Source organism: Salmo salar, chromosome ssa13 (assembly GCF_905237065.1).
Source record: "Salmo salar chromosome ssa13, Ssal_v3.1, whole genome shotgun sequence".
NCBI lineage: Eukaryota > Metazoa > Chordata > Actinopteri > Salmoniformes > Salmonidae > Salmo > Salmo salar.
In genome coordinates, this window is record NC_059454.1 from 84959534 (window position 1) to 84984322 (window position 24789).

At 43.2% G+C, this 24789-nt stretch overlaps 3 protein-coding genes across 8 annotated transcripts in view; 2 read left to right on the forward strand and 1 right to left on the reverse strand.

The window, feature by feature from the left end:
- The window catches only part of LOC106567809 (plastin-3), a 28739-nt gene extending 25414 nt beyond the window's left edge, over nucleotides 1-3325 (forward strand). For all 4 annotated transcript variants that reach the window (XM_014137565.2, XM_014137566.2, XM_014137564.2 and 1 more), the window contains one exon: nucleotides 2330-3325. In XM_014137565.2, coding sequence (XP_013993040.1) covers nucleotides 2330-2462 — 133 coding nt within the window. In that variant the 3' untranslated portion in view covers nucleotides 2463-3325. The remainder of the gene's footprint in view (nucleotides 1-2329) is intronic.
- A 4425-nt stretch (nucleotides 3326-7750) lies between these two features.
- On the forward strand, nucleotides 7751-18018 carry nup62 (Nuclear pore glycoprotein p62). Its single transcript, NM_001141792.1, has 13 exons — nucleotides 7751-7812; nucleotides 8779-9075; nucleotides 10814-11223; nucleotides 11347-11430; nucleotides 11585-11698; nucleotides 11827-11946; nucleotides 12196-12313; nucleotides 14002-14146; nucleotides 14295-14344; nucleotides 14480-14614; nucleotides 14728-14839; nucleotides 17480-17546; nucleotides 17660-18018. The coding sequence occupies exons 2-13, from the start codon at nucleotides 8783-8785 to the stop codon at nucleotides 17749-17751; spliced, it is 1740 nt and encodes a 579-aa protein (NP_001135264.1). The 5' UTR covers nucleotides 7751-7812; nucleotides 8779-8782; the 3' UTR covers nucleotides 17752-18018.
- A 2281-nt stretch (nucleotides 18019-20299) lies between these two features.
- rraga (Ras-related GTP binding A) lies at nucleotides 20300-24591 on the reverse strand. Of its 3 annotated transcripts, none has more exons than XM_014137442.2 (10): nucleotides 24418-24591; nucleotides 23574-23690; nucleotides 23316-23415; nucleotides 23094-23160; nucleotides 22784-23006; nucleotides 22417-22512; nucleotides 22219-22341; nucleotides 22031-22122; nucleotides 21805-21920; nucleotides 20300-21260 (listed from the first exon to the last, which is right to left on the reverse strand). In XM_014137442.2, the coding sequence occupies exons 2-10, from the start codon at nucleotides 23598-23600 to the stop codon at nucleotides 21157-21159; spliced, it is 948 nt and encodes a 315-aa protein (XP_013992917.1). In that variant the 5' UTR covers nucleotides 23601-23690; nucleotides 24418-24591; the 3' UTR covers nucleotides 20300-21156. The 3 variants fall into 3 exon arrangements, with proteins under 3 accessions (XP_013992917.1, XP_013992916.1, NP_001134662.1); XM_014137441.2 differs by having other exon boundaries at nucleotides 24284-24591; NM_001141190.2 differs by lacking the exon at nucleotides 24418-24591 and having other exon boundaries at nucleotides 20902-21260; nucleotides 23574-23614.
- Between the last annotated feature and the right edge of the window lie 198 nt (nucleotides 24592-24789).

Sequence of the window (24789 nt, forward strand, 5' to 3'; positions counted from 1 at the left end):
ATTTCAAGCATAGTGGTGGCAGCATCATGTTATGGGCATGCTTGTAATCGTGAAGGACTGGAGTTTTTCAGGGTAAGTAGAAATGGAATGGAGCTCAGTACAGGCAAAATCCTAGCAGAAACCCTAGTTCAGTCTGCTTTCCACTGGACACTGGAAGATGAAGTCACCTTTCAGCAGGACAATAACCTGAAACAAAAGGCCGCGACCGGGAGACCTGAGGTGGCGCACAATTGGCCCAGCATCGTCTGGGTTAGGGGAGGGTTTGGCCTGCCGGGATGTCCTTGTCCCATCACGCTCTCGCGACTCCTGTGGCGGGCTGGACGTATGCACGCTGACATGGTCACCAGTTGGATGGTGTTTCCTCTGACACATTGGTGCGGCTGGCTCCCAGGTTAAGCGAGCAGTGTGTCAAAAAGCAGTGCTGCTTGGTGAGGAAAAAGGGTTAACATTTTTCTTGGTGCAAATTGATTAAAAATAAACATCAAATTTACATAAGTATTCAGACCCTTTACTAAGTACTTTGTTGAAGCACCTTTGGCTGCTATTACAGCCTCGAGGCTTGGGTATGACGACTACGATCCTGGCACACCTGTATTTGGGGAGATTCTTCTCTGCAAAGCCGTTCAAGCTTGGTCAGATTGTCTAGGGAGCATTGCTGCACAACTATTTTCAGGTCTCTCCAGAGATGTTCGATCGGGTTCAAGTCTGGGCTCTGGCTTAGCCACTCAAGGAAATTCAGAGACTTGTCCCAAAGCCACTCCAGGTGGTCTTGGCTGTGTGCTTAGGGTCGTTGTCCTGTTGGAAGGTGAACCTTGGCCCCAGTCCGACATCCTGTGCGCTCTGGAGCAGGTTTTCATCAAGGATCTCGCTGACCTTTGCGCTGATCATCTTTCCCTCGATCCTGACTAGTCTCCCAATCCCTGCCGCTGAAACCATCCCCACAGCATGATGCCACCTCCACCATACTTCACCGTAGGGATGGTGCCAGGTTTCTTCCAGATGTGACGCTTGGCATTCAGGCCAAAGTTCAGTTTTGGTTTCATCAGACCAGAGAATCTTGGGTGCCTTTTGGCAAAATCCAAGCGGGCGGTCGTGCCTCTCACTGAGGATTGGTTTCCATCTGGCTGCTCTACCATGAAAGTCTGATGGGTGGAGTACTGCGGAGATGTCCTTCTGGAAGTTTCTCCCATCTCTACAGAAGAACTCTGGTCAGAGTGACCATCGGGTTCTTGGTCACCTCCCTGACCAAGGTCCTTCTCCCCGAGGCGGCCACTTCTAGGAAGAGTCTTGGTGGTTCCAAAATTCTTCCATTTCAGAATGGAGGCCACTGTTCTTGGACATTCAATGCTGCAGAAATGTTTTAGTACCCTTACCCAGATCTGTGCCTTGACACAGTCCTGTCTCGGAGCTCTACAGACAATTTCTTCAACCTCATGGCTTGGTTTTTGCTCTGACATGCTATGTGAACGGTGGGACCTTTTTTTTTTATATAGACTGTCCATTTATAAATCATGTCCAATAAATTGAATTTACCACAGGTGGACACCAAGTTGTAGAAACATCTCAAGGATGATCAATGGAAACTGGATGCAAGTGAGCTCAATTTCGAGTGTCATAGCAAAGGGTCAGAATGCTTATGTAAATAAGGTGTTTCTGTTCTATTTTTAATAGATTAGCAAAACCTCTTTTGCTTTGTCATTATGGGGTATTGTGTGTAGATGGGGAGGTGTATGTAATCCATTTTAGAATAAGGCTGTAATGTAACAATGGTAGTCAAGGGATCTGAATACTTTCTGAATGCACTGTACAGGACCTCCCACCCCCACATACTGTCAACCAATCATGTCTATATGGAGCCCTCATTGTTACAATATTTGACTGCAGTACGGAGCTCAATTTGGCCTCCGGAGGCGCGGCAATTGCGTCACGCCCTCCATAGGAAGCCACAGACCACATTTTTGGCTCAAGCATGAATTGCCTTTTACTAAGACTCTCACAGCTATAATTGCTGCCAAGGTGCTTGTAAAGTGTTGACTCGGGGTGTGAATACATATGTAAATTAGATTTCTGAATTTCATTTTCTATACGTTTTCAATATCTATCCATGTTCACTTTGTCACTTATGGGGTATATAAATGGGTGAGTTATTTTCATTTTGAATTTTGCCTGTAACACAATATGGAGTAAGTCGAGGTGTATGAATACTTTGAAGGCACTCTAATATATTCAGAAGTTGTATGAATATTCAACAAATGGAAATGTCGGTTGTCTTGTCATGCAAGAAAGTGCTGATCAATATTAAATGAAACAACCTACTTCTGCTCTTTAGATATGCCATTTCCATGGCGAGGAAGATCGGAGTGTGTGTCTACGCTCTCCCAGACGACCTGGTGGAGGTCAAGCCCAAAATGGTAATGACGGTGTTCGCATGCTTGATGGGCCGGGCGATGAAGTGGCCTTAACCAAGATGCTGTGCCACTTTGGCATCGACAAACTACCCACAAGCCATTTGCTTGATGAAGGGCGACCTGGGAATTTAAAGATGTGGCAGAAAATGTTACTAAAAGTGCCAGTGTTATTTCAACCTCCGTTTTGAACAACAATATGTTTGCACAATATTTTGTTGTATTCTTATTTAAGTTAAGCCCATAACAACATGTTTCTGAAGAAGTCTAGGCCTGTTAGAGGACAACTTGGTATGTTACTTCTCAATATGCAACACTCCATGTTTCAGAATGCTGTATGGTATATGCATTTTTACTGCTACAACTATATGCTTGATGTTTACACTACATATTCATAACATCCCTTACAATGACAATCTTTAACTTGGTTAAACTGAAATTGTGGAGGATTAACTTTCCCCTCTGCCCTATTGAAATGCATGCATATATTAATAGCTGGTCTTGACAACAGCTGCATATCTCTATACAGAAGCCATAAGGTCAAGCCTGAAGGGTATTCTGTTTATTACTTTTTGTTTTTTTCAATTGTGCTAGCTAGTAAGCTGAGAGCAGCTGGGTGTCTTGTCTGGCATTTTTGTATTGGACTGAAGATGTCTTACTCTGGAAGAAAGAGGGAGGTTACTGACAGTTCAGTTTCATTGGTTGTGCCTTTTCATTTTGTCTTGATGCTATATTCTGTTGCACATTAAGGTTTCCACTTAATCTTTTGAATTCAACATTACCAAAAATATAGCCGACACATTTCTGCATTCCATATAGCGGCGTTACCATACCAATGCGTTTTGTCTTGTGTGTAAATGTTTACTCTGCAGTGCTATACATGGAGAAAACAAATAAAACAAACGATGCATAAAAATCTGTTTTGATTTGTACCTAGGCGTATCTTTATTGCACAAAAATATAAATGCAACAATTTTAAAGATTGTACAGAGTTATATGAACTGTAAGGAAATCAGTTGAAAGAAATTAATTGGACCATAAACTATGGATTTCACATGACGGAATACAGATATGCATCGCTTGGTCACTACTTTTTTTTTTTAAGTATGGTTTTCTGAGCCACGTCAGTCTGTCTTGTGTGACCACTATTTGCTTTGTTGAGTTGGTCAGGTTGTTGATTGTGATATATAGAATGTTGTCCCACTCTTCAATGGTTGTGTGAAGTTGCTGGATATTGGCGGGAACTGGAACACGCTCATCCAGAGTATCCCAAATATGCTCAATGGGTGACATGTTTGCGTAAGCAGGCCATTGAAGAACTGGGACGTGCACAGATCCTTAGGATCTCTTCGGTATCTCTGCAATCAAAATTGCCATATATAAAATGCAGTTGTGTTCATTGTCTGTAGCTTATACTTGTCCATACCATAACCACACTGCCACCATGGCGCACAGTATTCACAATGTTGCCATTAGCAAACCGTTCGCCCACATGACGTCTGGGGTTGAGGCCGGTTGGATGTACTGCCAAATTCTCTAAAACAACGGAGGCAGTTTATGGTAGAGAAATTCTGGCAACAGCTCAGGTGGATGTTCTTGCAGCCAGCATTCCAATTGCACGCTTCCTCAACATCTGTGGCATTGTGCTGTGACAACTGCACATTTGTGTCCTTCCATTGACCCCAGCACAAGGTGCACCTGTGTAATGATCATGCTGTTTAATCAGCTTCTTGATATGCCACACTGATGGATGGATTATCTTGGCAAAGGAGAAATGCTCACTAACAGGGATGTAAACAAATTTGTGCACAAAATTTGAGAAGCTTTTTGAACATGTGAAACAATTTCTGGGATCTTATTTCAGGTCTTGGGACCAACGCTTTTACATGTTGCGTTTTTGTTTAGTATACATTGTAGAACCTTATTTCAGCCATGGTGTTAAAGTATTTGTCCCTTGACAAGCAGACATAACATTAGCATAGTGATTGGTTATGTTTCCCTGTGTTCATTGTGTGCTGTGGGAGGTCTGAAGGGACGTATGCTCTGGACTGTCTGCCTGCAGGCTTTTCTCTACACTGTGGAGGGAAAGAGTGACGCAGTCGCACCACCCTAGGATTTTTACTACAGTGCGGTTTACCAATTTACCCAAATACATTTGCTTACTTTTCTTCAGATACCAGCATGGTCTAGTTGCTTGCATTCAAAAGTATCAATCCATAAAGTAACAATAGGCTGCTGTACTTAAGTGCAGCTATCACTGTGGTACCTAATGCCTATCTAACTTCTGTGTTAGTTGGATGTGTTCTCCATCCATACAGAGGTGTTTTGGTGGAGTACTGATTAATCCATGGGGAACCCAGATAGCAGATCATTGAACGCTGTTCACTAGTCTGAATCCTTAACTGATTCTGAGAATGCTCTCAGCCACGAGCCCCTCATGCTTTCTAAGCACTCCCCTCAGACTGTGTTCACTAAGTGGAGACTGTCTGCCACAGTCTGTCAGAGAGCTCTGTGAGGGAGAAAGATGAGATGAGGGGATGGCAGACAGCTTTGGCTCTCATGGGCTTCATTATCTGGACTTGCAGGCACTAAATGCTACATTGAGTCTACTTTGTCTATATGTTAGTGTTCATTAGTGACGGAATCAAAAGGACAAATACCACCGTAGGGATGGTGCGAGGTCTCCTCCTGACGTGACGCTTGGCATTAGGGCGAAAGAGTTCAATCTTGGTTTCATCAGACCAGAAAATCTTATTTCTCATGAGTCCTTTAGGTGCCTTTTGCTAAGTGGGCTGTCATATGCCTTTTACTGAGGAGTGGCTTCCATCTGGCTGCTCTACCTTAAAGGCCTGATTGGTGGAGTGCTGCAGAGATGGTTGTCCTTCTGGAAGGTTCTCCCATCTCCACAGAGGAACTCTGGAGCTCTGTCAAAGTGACCATTGGGTTCTTGGTCACCTCCCTGACCAAGGCCCTTCTCTACCGATTGCTCAGTTTGGCCGGGTGGCCAGATCTCTGAAAAGTCTTGGTGGTTCCAAACTTCTTTCATTTAAGAATGATGGCGGCCATTGTGTTCTTGGGGACCTTCAATGCTGCCGACATCTTTTGATACCCTTCCACAGATCTTTGCCTCGACACAATCCTGCCTCGGCACAATTCCTTCGACCTCATGGCTTGGTTTTTGCTCTGACATGAACTGTGGGACCTTATCTAGACAGGTGTGTGCCTTTCCAAATCATGTCCAGTCAATTGAATTTACCACAGATGGACTCCAAGTTGTAGAAACATTTCAAGGATGATCAATGGAAACAGGATGCACCTGAGCTGAATTTCGAGTCTCATAGCAAAGTCTCTGAATGTTCATGAAAATAAGGTATCTGTTTTTAAATTTAAATAAATGTGCACAAATTTTTTTTTAAAACTGTTTTTACCCTGCCTTTATTGGGTATTTAGTGTAGATTGATGAAAAAAAAAAAAAATCTTAATTCCTTTGAATTAATTAATGGCATGTCCAGTCGTAATATGGCCTGGGAAGAAGCACTTTTTTTTCTCCATCTGTAAAGGTCTACATTGAAGGGGGCTTTTCTAGAACCTGGTGAGTTTGCTAGAAGAAAAATACTTAATGTAATGTATTTTTCTGTACTTAATAAGTTAAATAAGTAGATACCTTTTTGAACCCCCCCAAAAAAAAAAAAAAAAAAAAAACTGCAATACTACCAAAAACAATATACACTGCTCAAAAAAATAAAGGGAACACTTAAACAACACAATGTAACTCCAAGTCAATCACACTTCTGTGAAATCAAAATGTCCACTTAGGAAGCAACACTGACAATAAATTTCACATGCTGTTGTGCAAATGGAATAGACAACAGGTGGAAATTATAGGCAATTAGCAAGATAGACTACTTCTCAGTTCCTATGCTTCCTGGCTGATGTTTTGGTCACTTTTGAATGCTGGCGGTGCTTTCACTCTAGTGGTAGCATGAGACGGAGTCTACAACCCACACAAGTGGCTTAGGTAGTGCAGCTCATCCAGGATGGCACATCAATGCGAGCTGTGGCAAGAAGGTTTGCTGTGTCTGTCAGCGTAGTGTCCAGAGCATGGAAGTGCTACCAGGAGACAGGCCAGTACATCAGGAGACGTGGAGGAGGCCGTAGGAGGGCAACAACCCAGCAGCAGGACCGCTACCTCCGCCTTTGTGCAAGGAGGAGCACTGCCAGAGCCCTGCAAAATGACCTCCAGCAGGCCACAAATGTGCATGTGTCTGCTCAAACGGTCAGAAACAGACTCCATGAGGGTGGTATGAGGGCCCGACGTCCACAGGTGGGGGTTGTGCTTACAGCCCAACACTGTGCAGGACGTTTGGCAGAACACCAAGATTGGCAAATTCGCCACTGGCGCCCTGTGCTTTTCACAGATGAAAGCAGGTTTACACTGAGCATGTGACAGACGTGACAGAGTCTGGAGATACCATGGAGAACGTTCTGCTGCCTGCAACATCCTCCAGCATGAGCGGTTTGGTGGCGCGTCAGTCATGGTGTGGGGTGCATTTCTTTGGGGGGCCGCACAGCCCTCCATGTCCTCGCCAGAGGTAGCCTGACTGCCATTAGGTACCGAGATGAGATCCTCAGACCCCTTGTGAGACCATATGCTGGTGCGGTTGGCCCTGGGTTCCTCCTAATGCAAGACAATGCTAGACCTCATGTGACAATGCTAGACCCCCAGACCTGAATCCAATTGAGCACATCTGGGACATCATGTCTCGCTCCATCCACCAACGCCACGTTGCACCACAGACTGTCCAGGAGTTGGCGGATGCTTTAGTCCAGGTCTGGGAGGAGATCCCTCAGGAGACCATCCGCCACCTCATCAGGAGCATGCCCAGGCGTTGTAGGGAGGTCATACAGGCACGTGGAGGCCACACACACTATTGAGCCTCATTTTGACTTGTTTTAAGGACAATACATCAAAGTTGGATCAGCCTGTAGTGTGGTTTTCCATTTTAATTTTGAGTGTGACTCCAAATCCAAACCTCCATGGGTTGATAAATTGGATTTCCATTGATTATTTGTGTGATTTTGTTGTCAGCACATTCAACGATGTAAAGAAAAAAGTATTTAATAAGATTATTTCTTTCATTCAGATCTAGGATGTGTTGTTTAAGTGTTCCCTTTATTTTTTTGAGCAGTGTATATATATATATATACACACACTAATACTACTACTTGTCCTGAGTTGCAGCATTGTCCAGCTCCACACTCCATCACAGCAGATGGCGCTCTCACATTCTGGGCGTTTGTGAACCTGCCAGTGTTGTCGTTTTCGCAACCATAAAAGCGCTCGTTGAAACTCCACGCAGATAACGTGCGTTATTCAATTTAATTTGTTGTCTGAAGAAAACGAAAGGTATGGTTATGTTATACATTTGTTCAACGCTAGTGAACGAACATGTATACATTTGTTTAGCTGGAGGTTTAATATATGGCGTTTTGTTAGCCATCTAACGTTAGTTTGCTAACTCGTTCGTATTTTTGTAGCTAACCAACCTTAGCTGGCTAGCTAGCCAACTAAAATTTGCTAGTTTGGTAACGTTAGCTAGCTAACTTGCCATATAGGCAATTTATTTGCTGAATGTCAACTGGCTAGATACCTTTCTCGCATTTGCTATGTATACATATGATCAGTGTAAAAATGCTAGCTCAAAATGTAGTTAGCTGGCTAAGTTAGTCTGTTAGCATGTTGCCAGAAGATACCAGCCCTACTGTTTCGATACCAACCCTACGGTTTACACCGAACTGCACAGGGGTCGGAACGCAATCATGTTAAATTATGGTTATATTAAGAGGCCGTGGAACCGGCGCCAGATACTGGTCGGAAGATGTACCGTTCAATGCAGGGATGGGATATGCTACTGTATATTACCTTTATCCACACTGTTCCATCGAGTAGATTGAAATACTGTTAGTTTTCTCGGAAAACCGAAATGTTCTGCCTCGTGCTAGTTAGCAGTAGCCCCCACACCCATAATGGAATGGGGTGTTGAGTTGAACAAGAAATGAGCTGATTGGCTGACACTGCCATTCCAAAATGTCTCTAGTGGCTACTGCAAACTAGCACGAGCCTCCAATGTGTTTTAATGTAACCGTGGTTGTGCTTCGACCTAAGTGCAGGTCCGTGTAAACAAGCGTGATGGTAGGGTCGGTATCTTCTGGCAGATTTTTGTTATCAGGACAGGTCATTCCCATGTCCAGCTGAATGTCTTCTCTGTTTCTAGCCAAGCTGTGTTAGTGGATGAAGATGTTGAAGGGACAATAATGACATTGGTACGATATGTCATTGTATTATTCTCTCTCTTGTTCTCTTGCTGGATAGGACAATGAGTGGAGGATTCAACTTTGGACAAGCGTCCAATACTGGATTCAGCTTTGGTGCTCCCAAAACCACAGCTGCAACTGCCCCAGCCACAGGCTTTGGGATGCCAAGTGCTGCAGCTCCAGGTGGTGGCTTCTCTTTCGGAACCCCCAGCACTCCCCAGGCCCCAGTATCTGCCCCCCAGAGCTCTGGGCTGTTTGCTATGCCCACCCAGGGTAGCACAAACCCAACTGGAGGGTTCAGCTTTGGGACCCCTGCACAGAGCAGTACTCCTGCAGGAGGAGGCTTCTCTTTTGGGTGGGTCTGTTGGATGATGTAGTTTGCATGAATGTTTGGGTAGTTATATTATCTTAGGGCAGCATTGATGGTGAGCTGAACAAACTCCAGAGTGGGTCAGTGCAAGAGGCGTTACTACGGTCCCTGGTTCGAATTCAGGCTGTATCACATCCGGCTGTGATTGGGAGTCCCATAGGGCGGCGCACAATTGGCCCAGCGTTGGCCGGGGTAGGCCGTCATTGTAAATAATAATTTTCTTAACCTCTCTGGGGTAGGTGGGACGCTAGCGACACACTATTCAACAGCCAGTGAAATAGCAGGGCGGCAAATTCAAAACAACAAATCTCATTATTAAAATTTCTCAAACATACAACTATTATATCCCATTTTAAAGATGCACAGCTCGTTAATCCAACCACATTGTCCGATTTCAAAAAGGCTTTACGGCGAAAGCATAACATTAGATTGTTAGGACAGCACCTAAACAAGAAAAACCACACAGCCATTTTCCAATCAAGGAGAGGTGTCACAAAAACCATAAATACAGATCTTCATCAGATGGCACTCATAGGACTTCATGTTACACAATACATGTATGTTTTGCTCGATAAAGTTCATATTTATATCAAAATAAACCTTTTACATTGGCGTGTAGTGTTCAGAAATGTTTTGCCTCCCAAAACTTCCGGTGAATGCGCACATCAATTTACAGAAATACTCATCATAAACGTTGATAAAATATTCAGTTATTTAAAGAATTATAGATGCACTTCTCCTTAATGCAACCGCTGTGTCAGATTTCAAAAAAGCTTTACGGCGAACGAACATTTTGCAATAATCTGAGTACAGCGTTCAGACACGAAACCAAACCCGCCATTTTGTGGAGTCAACAAAACTCAGAAATAATATTATAAATATTCACTTACCTTTGATGATCATCAGAATGCACTCCCAGGTCCACAAATGTTTGTTTTGTTCGATAAAGTCCATAATTTATGTCCAAATACCTCCTTGTGTTCACGCGTTCAGTCCACTACTCCAAATGCAGGAAGCGTGCGCAAATGTCACGACGAAAAGTCAAAAAAGTTATATTTACGTTTTTAGAAATATGTCAAACCATGAATAGCATCAATCTTAAGGACGTTTTTAATAAATCTTCAGTAATATTCCAACCGGACAATTCCAATGTCTTCAGAAAAGAAAAGGAACACAGCTAACTCTCACGTGAGCGCGTGCCTCTGAGCTCATGTCATTTTCTCACTCATCGACTTCCAGGCCCTCTTGATCGCTCCATATTCACAGTAGAAGCATGAAACAACGTTCTAAAGACTGTTGACATCTAGTGGAAGCCTTAGGAAGTGCAAAATGAACCCTAAGTCACTGTATACTGGATAGGGAATCACTTGAAAAACTACAAACCTCAGATTTCCACATTTCCTGGTTGGATTTTTCTCAGGTTTTTGCCTGCCATATGAGTTCTGTTATACTCACAGACATCATTCAAACAGTTTTACAAACTTCAGTGTTTTCTATCCAAATCTACTAATAATATGCATATCCTACCTTCTGAGTAGCAGGCAGTTTAATTTGGGCACGCCTTTCATCCGGACGTCAAAATACTGCCCCCTACCCTAGAGAAGTTAACTTACCTAGTTAAATAAAATAAACTTGGTAGGTTCTTGCCTGTGTAGCTTACAGTAGGATTGCAATCGTAATGTAGATCTTATAATGCGTTATTTTCTCTTGCTTTTGTCTTTAGGACTCCCGTTGCTAAACTCAATCTGGGTACACCAGCCGCCTCTCAACCTGCACCGACTGGGCTAACTATGGGGATGGCGACCCCCTCCTCTGGGACAGGCTTTGGACTTGGTGGGGGTCTCGCCACACAAACCACTGCTGCCCCTGCAGGAGGGGGGTTCAGCTTTGGGACCGCAGGGGGGCTTGGAGCCCCTGTTGCCCAAACTCAACCCCAGACCCAACCTGCTGCAGCTGGTGGACTCTCTTTAGGAACTCCTGCTGCAGCCACCCAAATTATGGGAGGTGGGTTTAGTTTTGGTGCAGCCAAGGTCCAGGCCAGCACAGCTCCAGCCCCTACTGTGACCGCAGGAGGGGGCTTCTCATTTGGAAACAGCACACCTGCCAGCCTCTCCCTGGGGACCCAGCCCACAAGTGAGTTTTCTGGGCTCCTAGTCATCTGTTTATCAGATCATGGGTAATGTACTATAAATGCGACTATTACTTTACATCAGCGGTTTTTTGCATCCTGAATTATAGTATTTTGTCTTTACTCAGGTCTGACTCTGAACTCTGTGGCCTCAACAGCTGCACCAACCACAACCCAGGTTGGAGGATTCGCTTTTGGCGTCAAACCTTCTGGTAAATGGGGGAATCGGAGACATTTGGGATATATGAAATGAATATCTGACAAATTGTAGAATTTGTTTTTGTTTTGTACAAAGGGTTTTTTGTGTGCCTGTTTTTAAACTATCAACGGCTATGAGTTTAAGATGATCTATTCTTTTTTCTCAAGCTACTCCAGCCCCGGCTGCAACTGCCCCGGCTACCCATGCCTCATTGGGTTCTTCTCTTTTTGCTGTACCAGTATCAACAGCAGCTCCTGCTACAGCAGCAATTGCAGGATTTTGTGAGTTTTATTTCCTACTAGCGAGCTCTTGCTTGAAATATCAAGTGTTGGAAAACTAAAAAATAAGGTTAAATTGGCTTTCTGACATTCTGTGGTGGAATTTAATTTCCTGACTCTCTTCTGATTAGTGGGCGCTGCCCCTACCTCAGCTGCCCCGGCTGCCACCTCAACAGCGGGAAGTACCCTGGGCTTCATGCTCAAGCCCCTGGGAGCAGTCACTGCCACAACTACTGCCCCAGTTGGCACAGGTACTGTTCACGTTCACTGTTCTATCATACAGGATTATTAGAATAACTACAGCTTGATATTGTTGCCTGTTTATGCAAAATTGTGTATATTTACATTTTAGTAATTTAGCAGACGCTCTTATCCAGAGCGACTTACAGTAGTGAATACATTATTTATTTATTTTTCGTACTGGTCCCCCGTGGGAATGGGGTTGTTCATGCAGTATTTTTGTCATATTGATGAATTTCTCACTGTAGTGTTTGTTTTAGCTGCCCCTACCACAACCACAGGTTTCTCACTGGCTATGAAACCTGCGGGTGCCATTGGCATTGGTGTAACGGCCCCCATCACTGGCGTAGCCACAACCATCTCTACTGTTACAGCAAGGTATTGCAGGGTTCAGCCTGTCCAGTTTATTACAACCACTCACTGCACTATCTCACTGTATTTGTATCCTCAACCATTGTATTTAGGGTTGGGGTTAATTCCATTTCAATTAATTAAATTCTGGAAGTAAACTGAAATGTGTGTACGTAGTCATGGAACACTATTAAAGTAACCAATGTTTAAATACTGTTTTACCCACTTCATATGTATATACTGTATTCTAGTCAAGGCTTATCCTATTTAACTATTGCTGTACATATACTGTATAATACAGATGTATCCATATTGTCTGTACATCCCATCACATACAGTGCCTTCGGGAAGTACTCAGACCCCTTGACTTTTTCCAAATTTTGTTACATTACAGCCTTATTCTAAAATGTATTAAATTGTTTATTTTCCTCATCAATCTACACACAATACACCATAATGACAAAGGAAAATGGGTTTCAAAAAATATTTTGCAAATGTATAAAAACTTAAAATATCAAATTAACATAAGTATTCAGACCTTTTACCCAGTACTTGAAGCATGTTTGGTGGCGATTCCAGCCTCGATTCTTCTTGGTTATGACTATAACCTTGGCACACCTGTATTTGGGGAGTTTCTCTGCAGATTCTCTCAAGTTCCTTCAGGTTGGATGGGGAGTGTTGCTGCATAGCTATTTTCAAGTCTACAGAGATGTTCGATCAGGCTCTTACTGAGCCACTCAAGGACATTCAGAGCTTGTCTCCTTTCTCATAGTCTGAGAGTCTTTAGGTGCCTTTTGGCGAACTCCAAGCGGGCTGTCATGTCTTTTTACTGAGGAGTGGCTTCCGTCTGGCCACTCTACCATAAAGGCCTTATTGATGGAGTGCTGCGGAGATGGTTGTCCTTCTGGAAGTTTCTCCCATCTTCACAGGGGAGCTCTGTCAGTGACTATTGAGTTCTTGGTCACCTCCCTGACCAAGGCCCTTCTCCCCCGATTTCTCAGTTTTGCCAGCTCTAGGAAGAGTCTTGGTGATAACAAACTTCCATTTAAGAATGATGGAGGCCATTGTGTTCTTGGACCTTCAATGCTGCAGACGTTTTTTGGTACCCTTCCCCAGATCTGTGCCTCGACCCAATCCTGTCTGAGCTCTACGAACAATTCCTTTGACCTAGTGGCTTGGTTTTTGTTCTGACATGCATGGTCAACTGTACCACAGGTGGACTCGAATGAAGTTGTAGAAACATCAAGGATCATCAATGGAAACAGGATACACCTGAGCTCAATTTCGAGTTTCATAAAGGGTCTGAATACTTATGTAAATAAGGCATTTCTGTTTGTTTGATAAATTTGCAAACATTTCTAAATCTGGTTTTATTTCATCCATTTTAGAATAAAATGTAAAGTAACCAAATGTGGAAAAGGTCAGGTGGTCTGAATACTTTCCGAAGTGTGTATGTACAAAAGCTGAAGAATATACGCACATCCAGGTACTTTCCGCAGGTGCTAGAGTTGTAGGCAAACTAACAGAAAGGAAAGCCTGTGTGTGTACAGACATTGCTCATCCTAATATTTCTTAATTCCGTTCTTTCACTTTTTTAGATTTGTGTGTATTGTTAGATATTACTGCAATGTTGGAGCTAGGAACACAAGCATTTCGCTACACCCCCAATAATTTCTGCTCTGTGTGTGACTGGTCCTTTACTCCTCCCCCTGCAGTGCTCCTCCAGTGATGTCATATATCCAACTAGAGGGTCTCATTAACAAGTGGAGTCTTGAGCTGGAGGACCAGGAGAGGCATTTCTTACAGCAAGCCACCCAGGTCAACGCCTGGGACCGCACGCTGGTGGAGAACGGAGAAAAGGTAAACAGACATGTCATTATAGTGGCACTTCTCGTAACTGCACCACTAGAAGCTAGGCAATGCTATGTGTTTTAATCTCATATGAAGTTGAACTTTGGGGTATCTTCATGGCAGATGTTTGAAGGGCATGTTCATCTCGTTGTTACAGATCACATCACTGCACAGGGAGATGGAGAAAGTGAAATTGGACCAAAGAAGGTAGTGGTTAACAGCTTTATTTCTTATGTATTTCAATATATCAGATAATTCAGTATTCTTTGTAAGTAGATCTATGGTAATTATTGTCAATGTTTATTGTATGACCTTGTGTTTCTGCTCTCTACCCTGTCCCAGGCTGGACCAGGAACTGGACTTCATCCTGTCACAACAGAAGGAGCTGGAGGACCTGCTGTCCCCACTGGAGGGGTCTGTCAAAGAACAGAGTGGAACCATCTACATGCAGAACGCAGACGAGGAACGCGAGAGGACGTAAGGTTTTACCAAAGGTCTTTCTGAGTGAAAACCAATGCACAGTGAACTGAATCATGACTATGGTTATGTGATATCTCATCTTTATGCAATATCTCCATCTCTTTCTGCAGGTACAAGCTTGCAGAGAACGTGGACGCCCAGCTGAAGAGGATGTCCCAAGATCTAAAGGAGATCATTGAACACCTGAATACATCCAGCGGGCCAGCTGATAACAGTGACCCGGTGAGAAGGAAAAACAGACCGATGTCTTTTGAATACCTTGCTGCCCGTGCTTTTACTTATGTAAATTGCCTGCATCCGCTATGAGTCCGCGGTCAAACGACCACCCCTCATCACTGAAAATAAAACACTTATGCGAGCAGGCCTTTCTAATTGACCTGGCATCCTGGAAGGATATTGATCTCATCCCGTCAGTCGAGGATGCCTGGTCGTTCTTTAAAAGTAATTTCCTCACCATCTTAAATAAGCATGCCCCTTTCAAAAAATGTAGAACTAAGAACAGATATAGCCCTTGGTTCACTCCAGACCTGACTGCCCTTGACCAGCACAAAAACATCCTTTGGCGGACTGCAATAGCATCGAATAGTCCCCGCGATATGCACCTGTTCAGGGAAGTCGGGAACCAATACACGCAGTCAGTCAGGAAAGCAAAGGCTAGCTTTTTCAAACAGAAATTTCATCCTGTAGCTCTATCTCCAAAAAGTTCTGGGACACTAAAGTCCATGGAGAACAAGAGCACCTCCTTCCAGCTGGCCACTGCACTGAGGCTAGGAAACACTGTCACCACCGATAAATCCATGATAATTGAACATTTCAATAAGCATTTTTCTACGGCTGGCCATGCTTTTCTCCTGGCTACCCCGGCCAACAGCCCCCCCCCCCCCACAGCTACATTCCCGAGCCTCCCCAGCTTCTCATTCACCCAAATCTAGACAGCAGATGTTTTGAAAGAGCTGCAAAACCTGGACCTGTACAAATCAGCTGGGCTAGACAATCTTTCTATAACTATCCGCTGCCAATGTTGCAACCCCTACTACCAGTCTGCTCAACCTCTCTTTCGTATCGTCCAAGATCCCTAAAGATTGGAAGGCTTCTGCGGTCATCCCCCTCTTCAAAGGGGGTGACACTCTAGACCCAAACTTTTACAGACCAATATCCATCCTGCCCTGCCTTTCAAGTCTTCGAAAGCAAAGTTAACAGATCACTGACCATTTCGAATCCCACCGTACCTTCCCCGCTGTACAATCCGGTTTCCGAGCTGGTCACGGGTGCACCTCAGCCACGCTCAAGGTACTAAACGATATCATAACCGCCATCGATAAAAGACAGTACTGTGCAGCCGTCTTCATCGATCTGACCAAGGCTTTCGATTCTGTCAATCACCGTATTCTTATCGGCAGACTCAATAGCCTTGGTTTCTCAAATGGCTGCCTCGCCTGATTCACCAACTACTTCGCAGACTTAGAGTTCAGTGTCAAATCGGAGGGCCTGTTGTCCGGACCTCTGGCAATCTCTATGGGGGTACCACAGGGTTCAATTCTCGGGCCGACTCTTTTCTCTGTATATATCAATGATGTCGCTCTTGCTGCGGGTGATTTCCCTGATCCACCTCTACGCAGACGACACTATTCTGTATACATCTGGCCTTTTTTTGGACACTGTTAACTAACCTCCAAACGAGCTTCAATGCCATACAACACTCCTTCCGTGGCCTCCATCTGCTCTTAAACACTAGTAAAAACCAAATGCATGCTTTTCAACTGTTCGCTGCCTGCACCCACCCGCCCGACTAGCCTCACTACCCTGGACGGTTCTGACCTAGAAATGTGGACAACTACAAATATCTAGGAGTCTGGCTAGACTGTAAACTCTCCTTCCAGATTCATATTAAACATCTCCAATCCAAAATCAAATCTAGAATCGGCTTTCTATTTCGCAAAAAAAGCCTCCTTCGCTCATGCCGCCAAACTTACCCTAGTAAAACTGAATATCCTACCGATCCTCGACTTCGGCGATGTCATCTACAAAATAGCTTCCAATACTCTACTCAGCAAATTGGATGCAATCATTCACAGTGCCATCCGTTTTGTTACCAAAGCCCCTTATACCACCCACCACTGCGACCTGTATGCTCTAGTCGGCTGGCCATCGCTACATATTCACCGCCAGACCCACTGGCTCCAGGTCATCTATAAGGCGGGGCTTTACCTAGCAAAGACTTATCTCAGCTCACTGGTCACGATAACAACACCCACCCGTTGCACACGTTCCAGCAGGTATATCTCACTGGTTATCACCAAAGCCAACACATCCTTTGGCCGCCTTTCCTTCCCGTTCTCTGCTGCCAGTGACTGGAACTAATTGCAAAAATCGTTGAAGCTGGAGACTTATATTTCATAGCCCACCCAATCTACCTACCTCATCCCCATATTGTTTTTATTTACTTTTCTGCTCTTTTGCATACCAGTATCACTACTTGCACATCTGCTCATTTATCACTCGTGTTAATCTGCTAAATTGTAATTACTTCGCTACTATGGCATATTTATTGCCTACCTCACTCCATTTGCACACACTGTATATAGACTTTCTTTTTTTCTATTGTGTTATTGACTGTTTGTTTATTCCATGTGTAACTCTGTTTTTGTCGCACTGCTTTGCTTTATTTTGGCCAGGTCACAGTTGTAAATTAACTTGTTCTCAACTAGCTTACCTGGTTAAATAAAGGTGAAAAAATGTATTTCTACAGTTATTCTAAAGCAAATACATCACATGTTCTGAACTGTGGTTACCTGCTTAGTTTATCATTTAGGGAAGAGGAAATGTAATTGGTTATGCTAACACTTTTTTTTCTCTCTTTAGCTTCAGCAGATCTGTAAAATTCTCAATGCCCACATGGACTCTCTTCAATGGATTGACCAGAACTCGGGTCAGTGTTTAACCCATGTGTGGTCTTGAGTAAACAACTTTAACTTGACCCTTGCTTCTGATAAAAAGTTGACATCCTTCAATCCATATTAACTCTGTAATATGTCTCCTCAGTGCTTCTACAGAGAAGGGTGGAGGATGTGTCCAAACTCTGCGACAACCGACGCAAAGAGCAGGAGAAGACTTTTCGCATAACATTTAATTAAAGATTGCAATAATTATCAGAATGATATTGAGAATGTATATGTGCATTATGCAAGTTTGTTTCTTTTTTTTAATACAATGAAGATATTTTTGAGAGGAGTTATGATAAAGATTTGTTTTTAATGCAGCATCAATTGTGATTTATAGAAAAATACTCCAAGCTAAGGTGTGTGTGAGATGCATTTCCCAAATTTCAACACTGGTGCTGGGCCAATAATTAATTCTGAGTAAATAAAGAGTTGCACGCATGTGCTCCAATATGCTTTAGACATGATTAAATCCGTGACACTGAAGATCAGCGCTGTAGTGCAATTTTAATGCGAAGGTACTTCCTAATTGAGAAGACATAAGAAGCGTTGACCGATGCAAATCAATCAAATACATGTTTATTTGTCACATGCTTCGTAAACGGGTCTAGACTAACACAGGTATGCTTGCTTACGGCCCTTCTGGTGAAATAAATAATTGAATTAACGTGGAATAAATACACAGTAACGATAACTTGGTTACAAACACGGGGTAACACCGCCGAGTCGGTGTGCAGTGGTACGGGGTAATTGATGTAGGTATGTACATATAGATGGGTATAAAGTGACTGACTAATCAACAGGATCGATGAACAGCAGCAGCGTACAGTATTAAAAACATTAAGAACACCGTAAAATTTTGTTGCACCCAATGTTCTAAAAGCCGCGCAGATGAACTCTTGCGCAGAGAAGCACGACATTGAACTCAACTCTAGAGTCTTTAACACGATCAACGTTTCGGTCTGCTGTCGAAATTGTGCTAGAATCAACACAATACTAGCCACTTTCAATGTAACATGCCGAAACAAAATGAACTAACTGCAAGGTATTCTCTTGTATGCAGAGCGCGTTGGCGTAGGATTCCATTGCATTGACATGTACGACCCAAAGCCAACTTATGCGTGATCTGGGTATTTGGTCGGGAGCGCCGTATGGACAGTGTGACGCAGTTGCGAAGTCTTTTGACGGACGCAGAGGCCAAATTGAGCTGTTTACCGCATCGCTGTGCGCCTCAAATGTAACAACGCGGAGATCTCCGTATAGCTCCGCGTTGACGGTGGGTGAGGGCAGGAGGTCTTGTGTAAACACAAACTCACTTACTTGACAATTTCCTTCATAACAGCTCTGCGAGGCGCAAGAAGCATGAATGCCTTGACTGCGGCAGAGGCCATATCACCGTAAATCCTGTAAAGCCAATGCAGACGGCAGATTGACCATGCAGCGCCTTTCAGTCCCATACTTTTAATACTGGTGCGCCATAACCAATCAGAGCGGGAGCTTTTCTTGTTTTGATTTCAAAGCGGGAGCTACATGTAGCCACCTGTGCACATTTGTTAATATTCTTTGCCAGTTAGTAAGTTATTAGCCCAGTTACAACTAATTTCTAATCAACAATGGGGGAGTGGTTGCTTCATAAAAGAGCACAAAATATGTGCATTTCAGGTAAATAGCTTTTTTTTTGTCTTAAAGGGACAGCGTATTTTAAGATGGTCTTGAAAAGCTAAGTAGCCAATGGGCAGAGCGTAGCATAATTTGTCTGATTGCCTAATAATGGTATGGGAATCATAATGAAACACAACATGTAGTCACCTTGTCTGAAGGACAAGTGGATAAACAGGTTAATGTCAAGTCCTGCATGTTTTTTTTCAAACGTCTCAAGGAATGTAGACCTACGTTGAACACCGCACATTTGCTGCTGAATGATAACAGCTATTTCCATGTTAAAACGTTAAGGGATGCATTTTCTCCATTGTTTTTGATGGTAGGCCACTCTGTTAGGCCTACATTATGAACAAATAGCCACAGTAGCCTACTTGGACATTGTTAAAACTGTTAACTTAAAGCAGGTACAGCCTCCGTGTTCACAATGTTAAAGTTAGCGCTCAGCAGACCTGAAATTTTCCCAGTGCCAGAAAAAAATAGAGGGAACCTTGGTTGCACCCACACCCCCTTTTGCCCTCAGAACAGTCTCAATTGGTCGAGGCATGGACTCTACAAGGTGTCGACAGCGTTCCACAGGGATGTTGACTCCATTGCTTCCCACAGTTGTGTCAAGTTGGTTGGATAGCCCACAGCTTCCCTGTGGCTCAGTTGGTAGAGCATGGTGTTTGCAACGCCAGGGTTGTGGGTTCGATTCCCATGGGGGGGCCAGTACGAAAAAAAAGGGGGGAAAAATGTATGAAATGAAATGTATGCATTCACTATAGTAAGAGCGTCTGCTAAAATGTAAATGTAAAATGGGTGGTGGACCATTCTTGATACACACGGGAAACCGAGTGTGGAAAAACCGTTGCAGTTCTTGACACATACCGATGTGCCTGGCACCTACTACCATACCCTGTTCAAAGGCACATATAATTTGGCTTGATACAAGTCTTGATACAATTATTTACGGGAGTTGAAGCAATGGGACAAGACTAACTACCAATTGGATATCACAAAAAAGGGGTAAAAAGTACCGAAGAAATTTACAAAACCTACACCCTATTATATTCCTTGTCACATGTTGCAGAACACACCAGACTTATTTCTAAATATGTTTTATTTATGCATGAATGCACTATTCCAGGTTTAAAGTCTTCACAAAATGTGTTTTCCAGTGTTCAACAGTGTGTGAGATACTGTATTTGTTGAGCTCCCCCCCCCAAGTTTCCATCACCTCAAAGCATTGATAACAGGTCTCAAACCCTGTTCCTGGAGCGCTACCCTTCTGTTGGTTTTTGCTCCAACCCCATCTGTAACTAATCTGGTTCAGATTATCAACCAGCTAATTGTTAGAAACTGGTGTGCTATAGTAGGGTTTGGAGTGAAAACCTACAGGACCATAGCTGGAACAGGGTTTTAGAGCCCTGATTCATAGAATTCAGCCTCAAAGCCTTGACTACATGAGATGGCATGGAGACGTAGCACTCATCACATCCATATAGTAACGTAACACTAGCCTTGACAACAGCAGATCATTGTAAAGATAGTCACTTGACTATGCAAAGCAGAAAATCATTTCTGAGGCTCCTTTTCCTTTTTTAATCAACATACTGTGCTTACCATTTACAGAGTGACTTTGTGACATACCAAGACAGCATTGGTATCCCCTAACAGTAAAATATGAGCATTTAATAGATTTTTCTATATATATATTTTTTTTAATCTGACAATTATGTCTGAGAAAGGCATCACAGTTCATGATACATGAGATCAACAAAGATTTGACTTAAAGGAAAACAGAATCTTCTGTAGGAAAAACATGTGATTGAGTGAGACAGGGTAGCACAGTGCAGGGCTGCTCATATGCGTTGGTCAAGGCTGGACCACAGCCTGTAGTTAGCTGTCTGTGGACTGATTGGTTCAGCTGGCTGGCACCCTCTGGGCCAGATGCAGTGCTTAGCGCATACGCATGGTCAGGCTGTGCTTTGGTCCATCCAGACGCTCCAGCTTCTCAAAGTGTTTCCTGGCATTGCGGATGTTAATGAGTGTGGCTGCAGAGGCTATAAGTAGAGACAACATTATTTAGAGTGTCATGTTCACTGGACGTACTACCTTGTCCCAGATCTGCTGTTTTCAACTCTCTACCGCATCTGCTGTCTCGACCTCTGAATGCCCGGCTATGAAAAGCCAAGTGACATTTACTCCTGATGTACTAACCTGTTGCACCCTCTACAACCTCTGTGATTATTATTTGACCTGCTGGTCATCTATGAATGTTTGAATATCTTGGAGAACAATCTGGCCTGTTATAATCTCCAACCGGCACAGCCAGAAGGTGACTTGCCACCCCTCAGAGCCTGGTTCCTCTCTAGGTTTCTTCCTAGGGTCCTGCCTTTCTAGGGAGTTTTTCCTAGCCACCATGCTTCTACATCTGCATCGCTTGCTGTTTGGGCTTTTAGGCTGGGTTTCTGTATGTATAGCACTTTGACATCTGCTGATGTAAAAAGGGCTTTAAAAATATATTTGATTGACTTACAGTAGATATGTATTTTCTCATGTACAAACAAGTCCTTAATAAAAATAAATAATAACGGCTATACTTACGTATGGAGGGGTCCGACATGATCACCATAACATATGTATTAGAGGTGAAGACATCAATGAAGGCCGCAAAGTTGGAGTTCCTCACCTCCATGCTCTGGAAGGAGGCTGCCAGTTTACTGCAAACACCACAAAGTACTGCATCATGAAAACACCAAAGACAGAGATACCAGGTTGAGACGCAGTAAGGTCACCACAGAGACATGTTCTTTCTGGAGGATGACCTCACCTACAACTGAGCTTGAACTGTTTGATGATGTTGCTGATCTTCTCAAAGCGGTGAGCATCACGCTGCTCTTTGCACTGGTAGTGAGAGATTACCTGTAACAAACATTACCACCAGAAATTACATAATTTCCTACTCATCCAACCATCAGATTTTCAACAAAGCCGTTTTCAATAGCTAGCAGCCCTCACCAGAAAAGTGGCTCTCTCAAACAGAAGCACTTCATCTGCCTCAATGATCTGAGCAAAGTTACGCAGGTTTGTCTCCAGCTGCTGTACATTGGGGATCAGCTGGTAAACAATACTGGACCATGCCTTAAGAGAGAAACAAGATGTTAGAGACTTATCTGAGGGAACAGCGATAAACAGTCATACAGACAGAGCAGCTACCTTATACAGTGTTTCATCCCAGATTGATGTTCTGAAGCAGGTGCAAGCCAATGGCCTGGACAGACGCCTCAGGTCCTCTTCACGCTCCTTAAAGATCTGGAGAGAGGAAGGACAATCAGTCTTCCACATAGGTGTTAAGAGTTGAGCACACCCCCATGCTAAATAAATAGCCTCCTAACAGGTTGGTTAGTGGTGGAGCCCTCTGGCCATTTGAAGGAATGTCTGAGTGCCGCAAAAGTGTTAAGCCAGATTCCTAGTGAAATATGTCTTAAAATTCAAAGTGTGTATGAATAAGTGAATATGAGTTGATGCATTAAAACATTTAAGTGTCTGATCGGCATGGTGTTTTGTGTGAACCCCAGCTCACCAGGTCTCTCTGGTCCTCCTGAACCAGATCCATTTTGTGCACCAGGCAGAAGACCTTGGCGTCGGGGGAGTTCTGGAGGATCGCCTCCAGACAGGACTGGTAGTAATGCATGTCCTTCTCCAGCTCACGGCTCTCCACATCAAACACATAGATCAGCACCTCCACATTCCGGAATATGTTGTCTCTCTGGCTGGTGAAGTAGTTCTCCATGAAAGTGTCTTGTCTAACAGACACAGGAAGCAGTGTTAATACACATAGAGAAACATCCTACAGCTTGTCAAAGGAGGCTGAAAGAGACTGGTTGACTTACCCTCCACAGTCCCACAAGTTCAAAACCAGATTGCCAAGGAATCGCACATGGGAGTGCTCCACATCAACTAAGTCGCAAGAGGATAGGAGAAAGAAAATTCAATAATTAGAATAGGGTGAGCATCAATGCAACACAACTTAGCTATCTGACAACAATTGAAATGATTACATTTTCAACTGGCTTAAAAATGTATTTAGTTTAGAAACGTTAGCTAGTGCTTACTCGTGGCTCCAAGGCGCCGTGTGTCTCGGGCTATGTAATTGGCAAAGATGATCGATCTCATGCTCGTCTTCCCAGACCCACTCTTGCCCATTAGCAACACCTTTGGAGGACATCAACCAATGCATATAAGGAGAATTTCTATAGGGGGACAACCACAGACTCCTACAACACTTCTGAGACCCAGTGTCAATTGTCACTGAAAATGTTGTGTTTCAATTCTTACAAATACCAGTGTAGCGTTCATTTTTTTTTATCTACCTTTTTCTTCATGGCTGTGCTTGACATCCCCTTAATCTTTTAGTTTGCAGAATGTTGAAATCTAGTCAGTCTGACTTTGGCCCTCTTCAGCAGGCTTTCTGTTCGTATCACTTACAGCTTCAGCAGAATACATAACATGCAGAATAAATACATATTTCATTATCTCTAATGTTATGTAATTACTAGCTAGTATCACCCAAACTAAACAGTTGGTAAGGTCAAAAAAATGTTAGCTACATAATAGGTAAATTATCTAGATTGCAAGAGTATATGATTACTAGCTTATATGACACTAGAGGGCCAGATACAGCTAGGATATGTGAAAAATGTAAATGAAAGCATTTGCACTACCAGTGTTATACATTGCACAAATTAGCAAGTATTATTTACAAAAGGGGATACAGCATAAAAAGTTAAATTTAGAAAGGGAAGTGTAGCTTTGGTATTGAAGTGAAGCCAGAGATGTACTATAATGTTGGTGTAGTTTGCTACGTTCTCAACTATCAAAAGAACTAGCTACATAAAACTAACGTTAGCTATGTACAACAAGCGAGCTAGCTAACGAACTTAGCAAGCTAATAACGTTAAACAACATTCAGAAAAGGTTTAGTTTACTCGCTTGCGATGAAAAATTGCTAAATTATTGACAAAATATTCAGTAACTATATAGTTATGTCAATATTTTCGATTTAAAATAGCTTATACATTACTTGATTTAGATAGCTAGCGAGCTGACAGGTCCATTGCTTGCTGTGTTTAAGCCTCCACAAACATGCTGATGCTAGCTAATGTTAACTGGCAGGCCCACAAAACATGCAATATCATTGGGTTACGATTATACTACCGACGGGTCATCTGATGCGTTATCATCTGAAGGGGCTGGTCGAGAATCGTAAAATAAAAACAGAAAAAAACGACTTTTATAAATATTTGGTTAGTTGAGTAGCTAGAGAGGTACATAAACTAACTCCACTGTCTACACTGCGTTTTAGACATTTCACGTGATTTCTAGCTGGGAGGGGGCAATTCACGTGACCCAAGAATGCGTAAGTGTGGGTGCGTTCCAAAGCGTCAAATTTTGGGGATATTTTTGTTGTAACGTGGCAAATATCAGACTATAATGTGCATTCAACATTTTCATCTTTAAGCCAGAGCTTGACTTAGTACCTGCACCTCACATGTTCTACTGCTTGAGCTCCTGTTCCTTTAAATATAA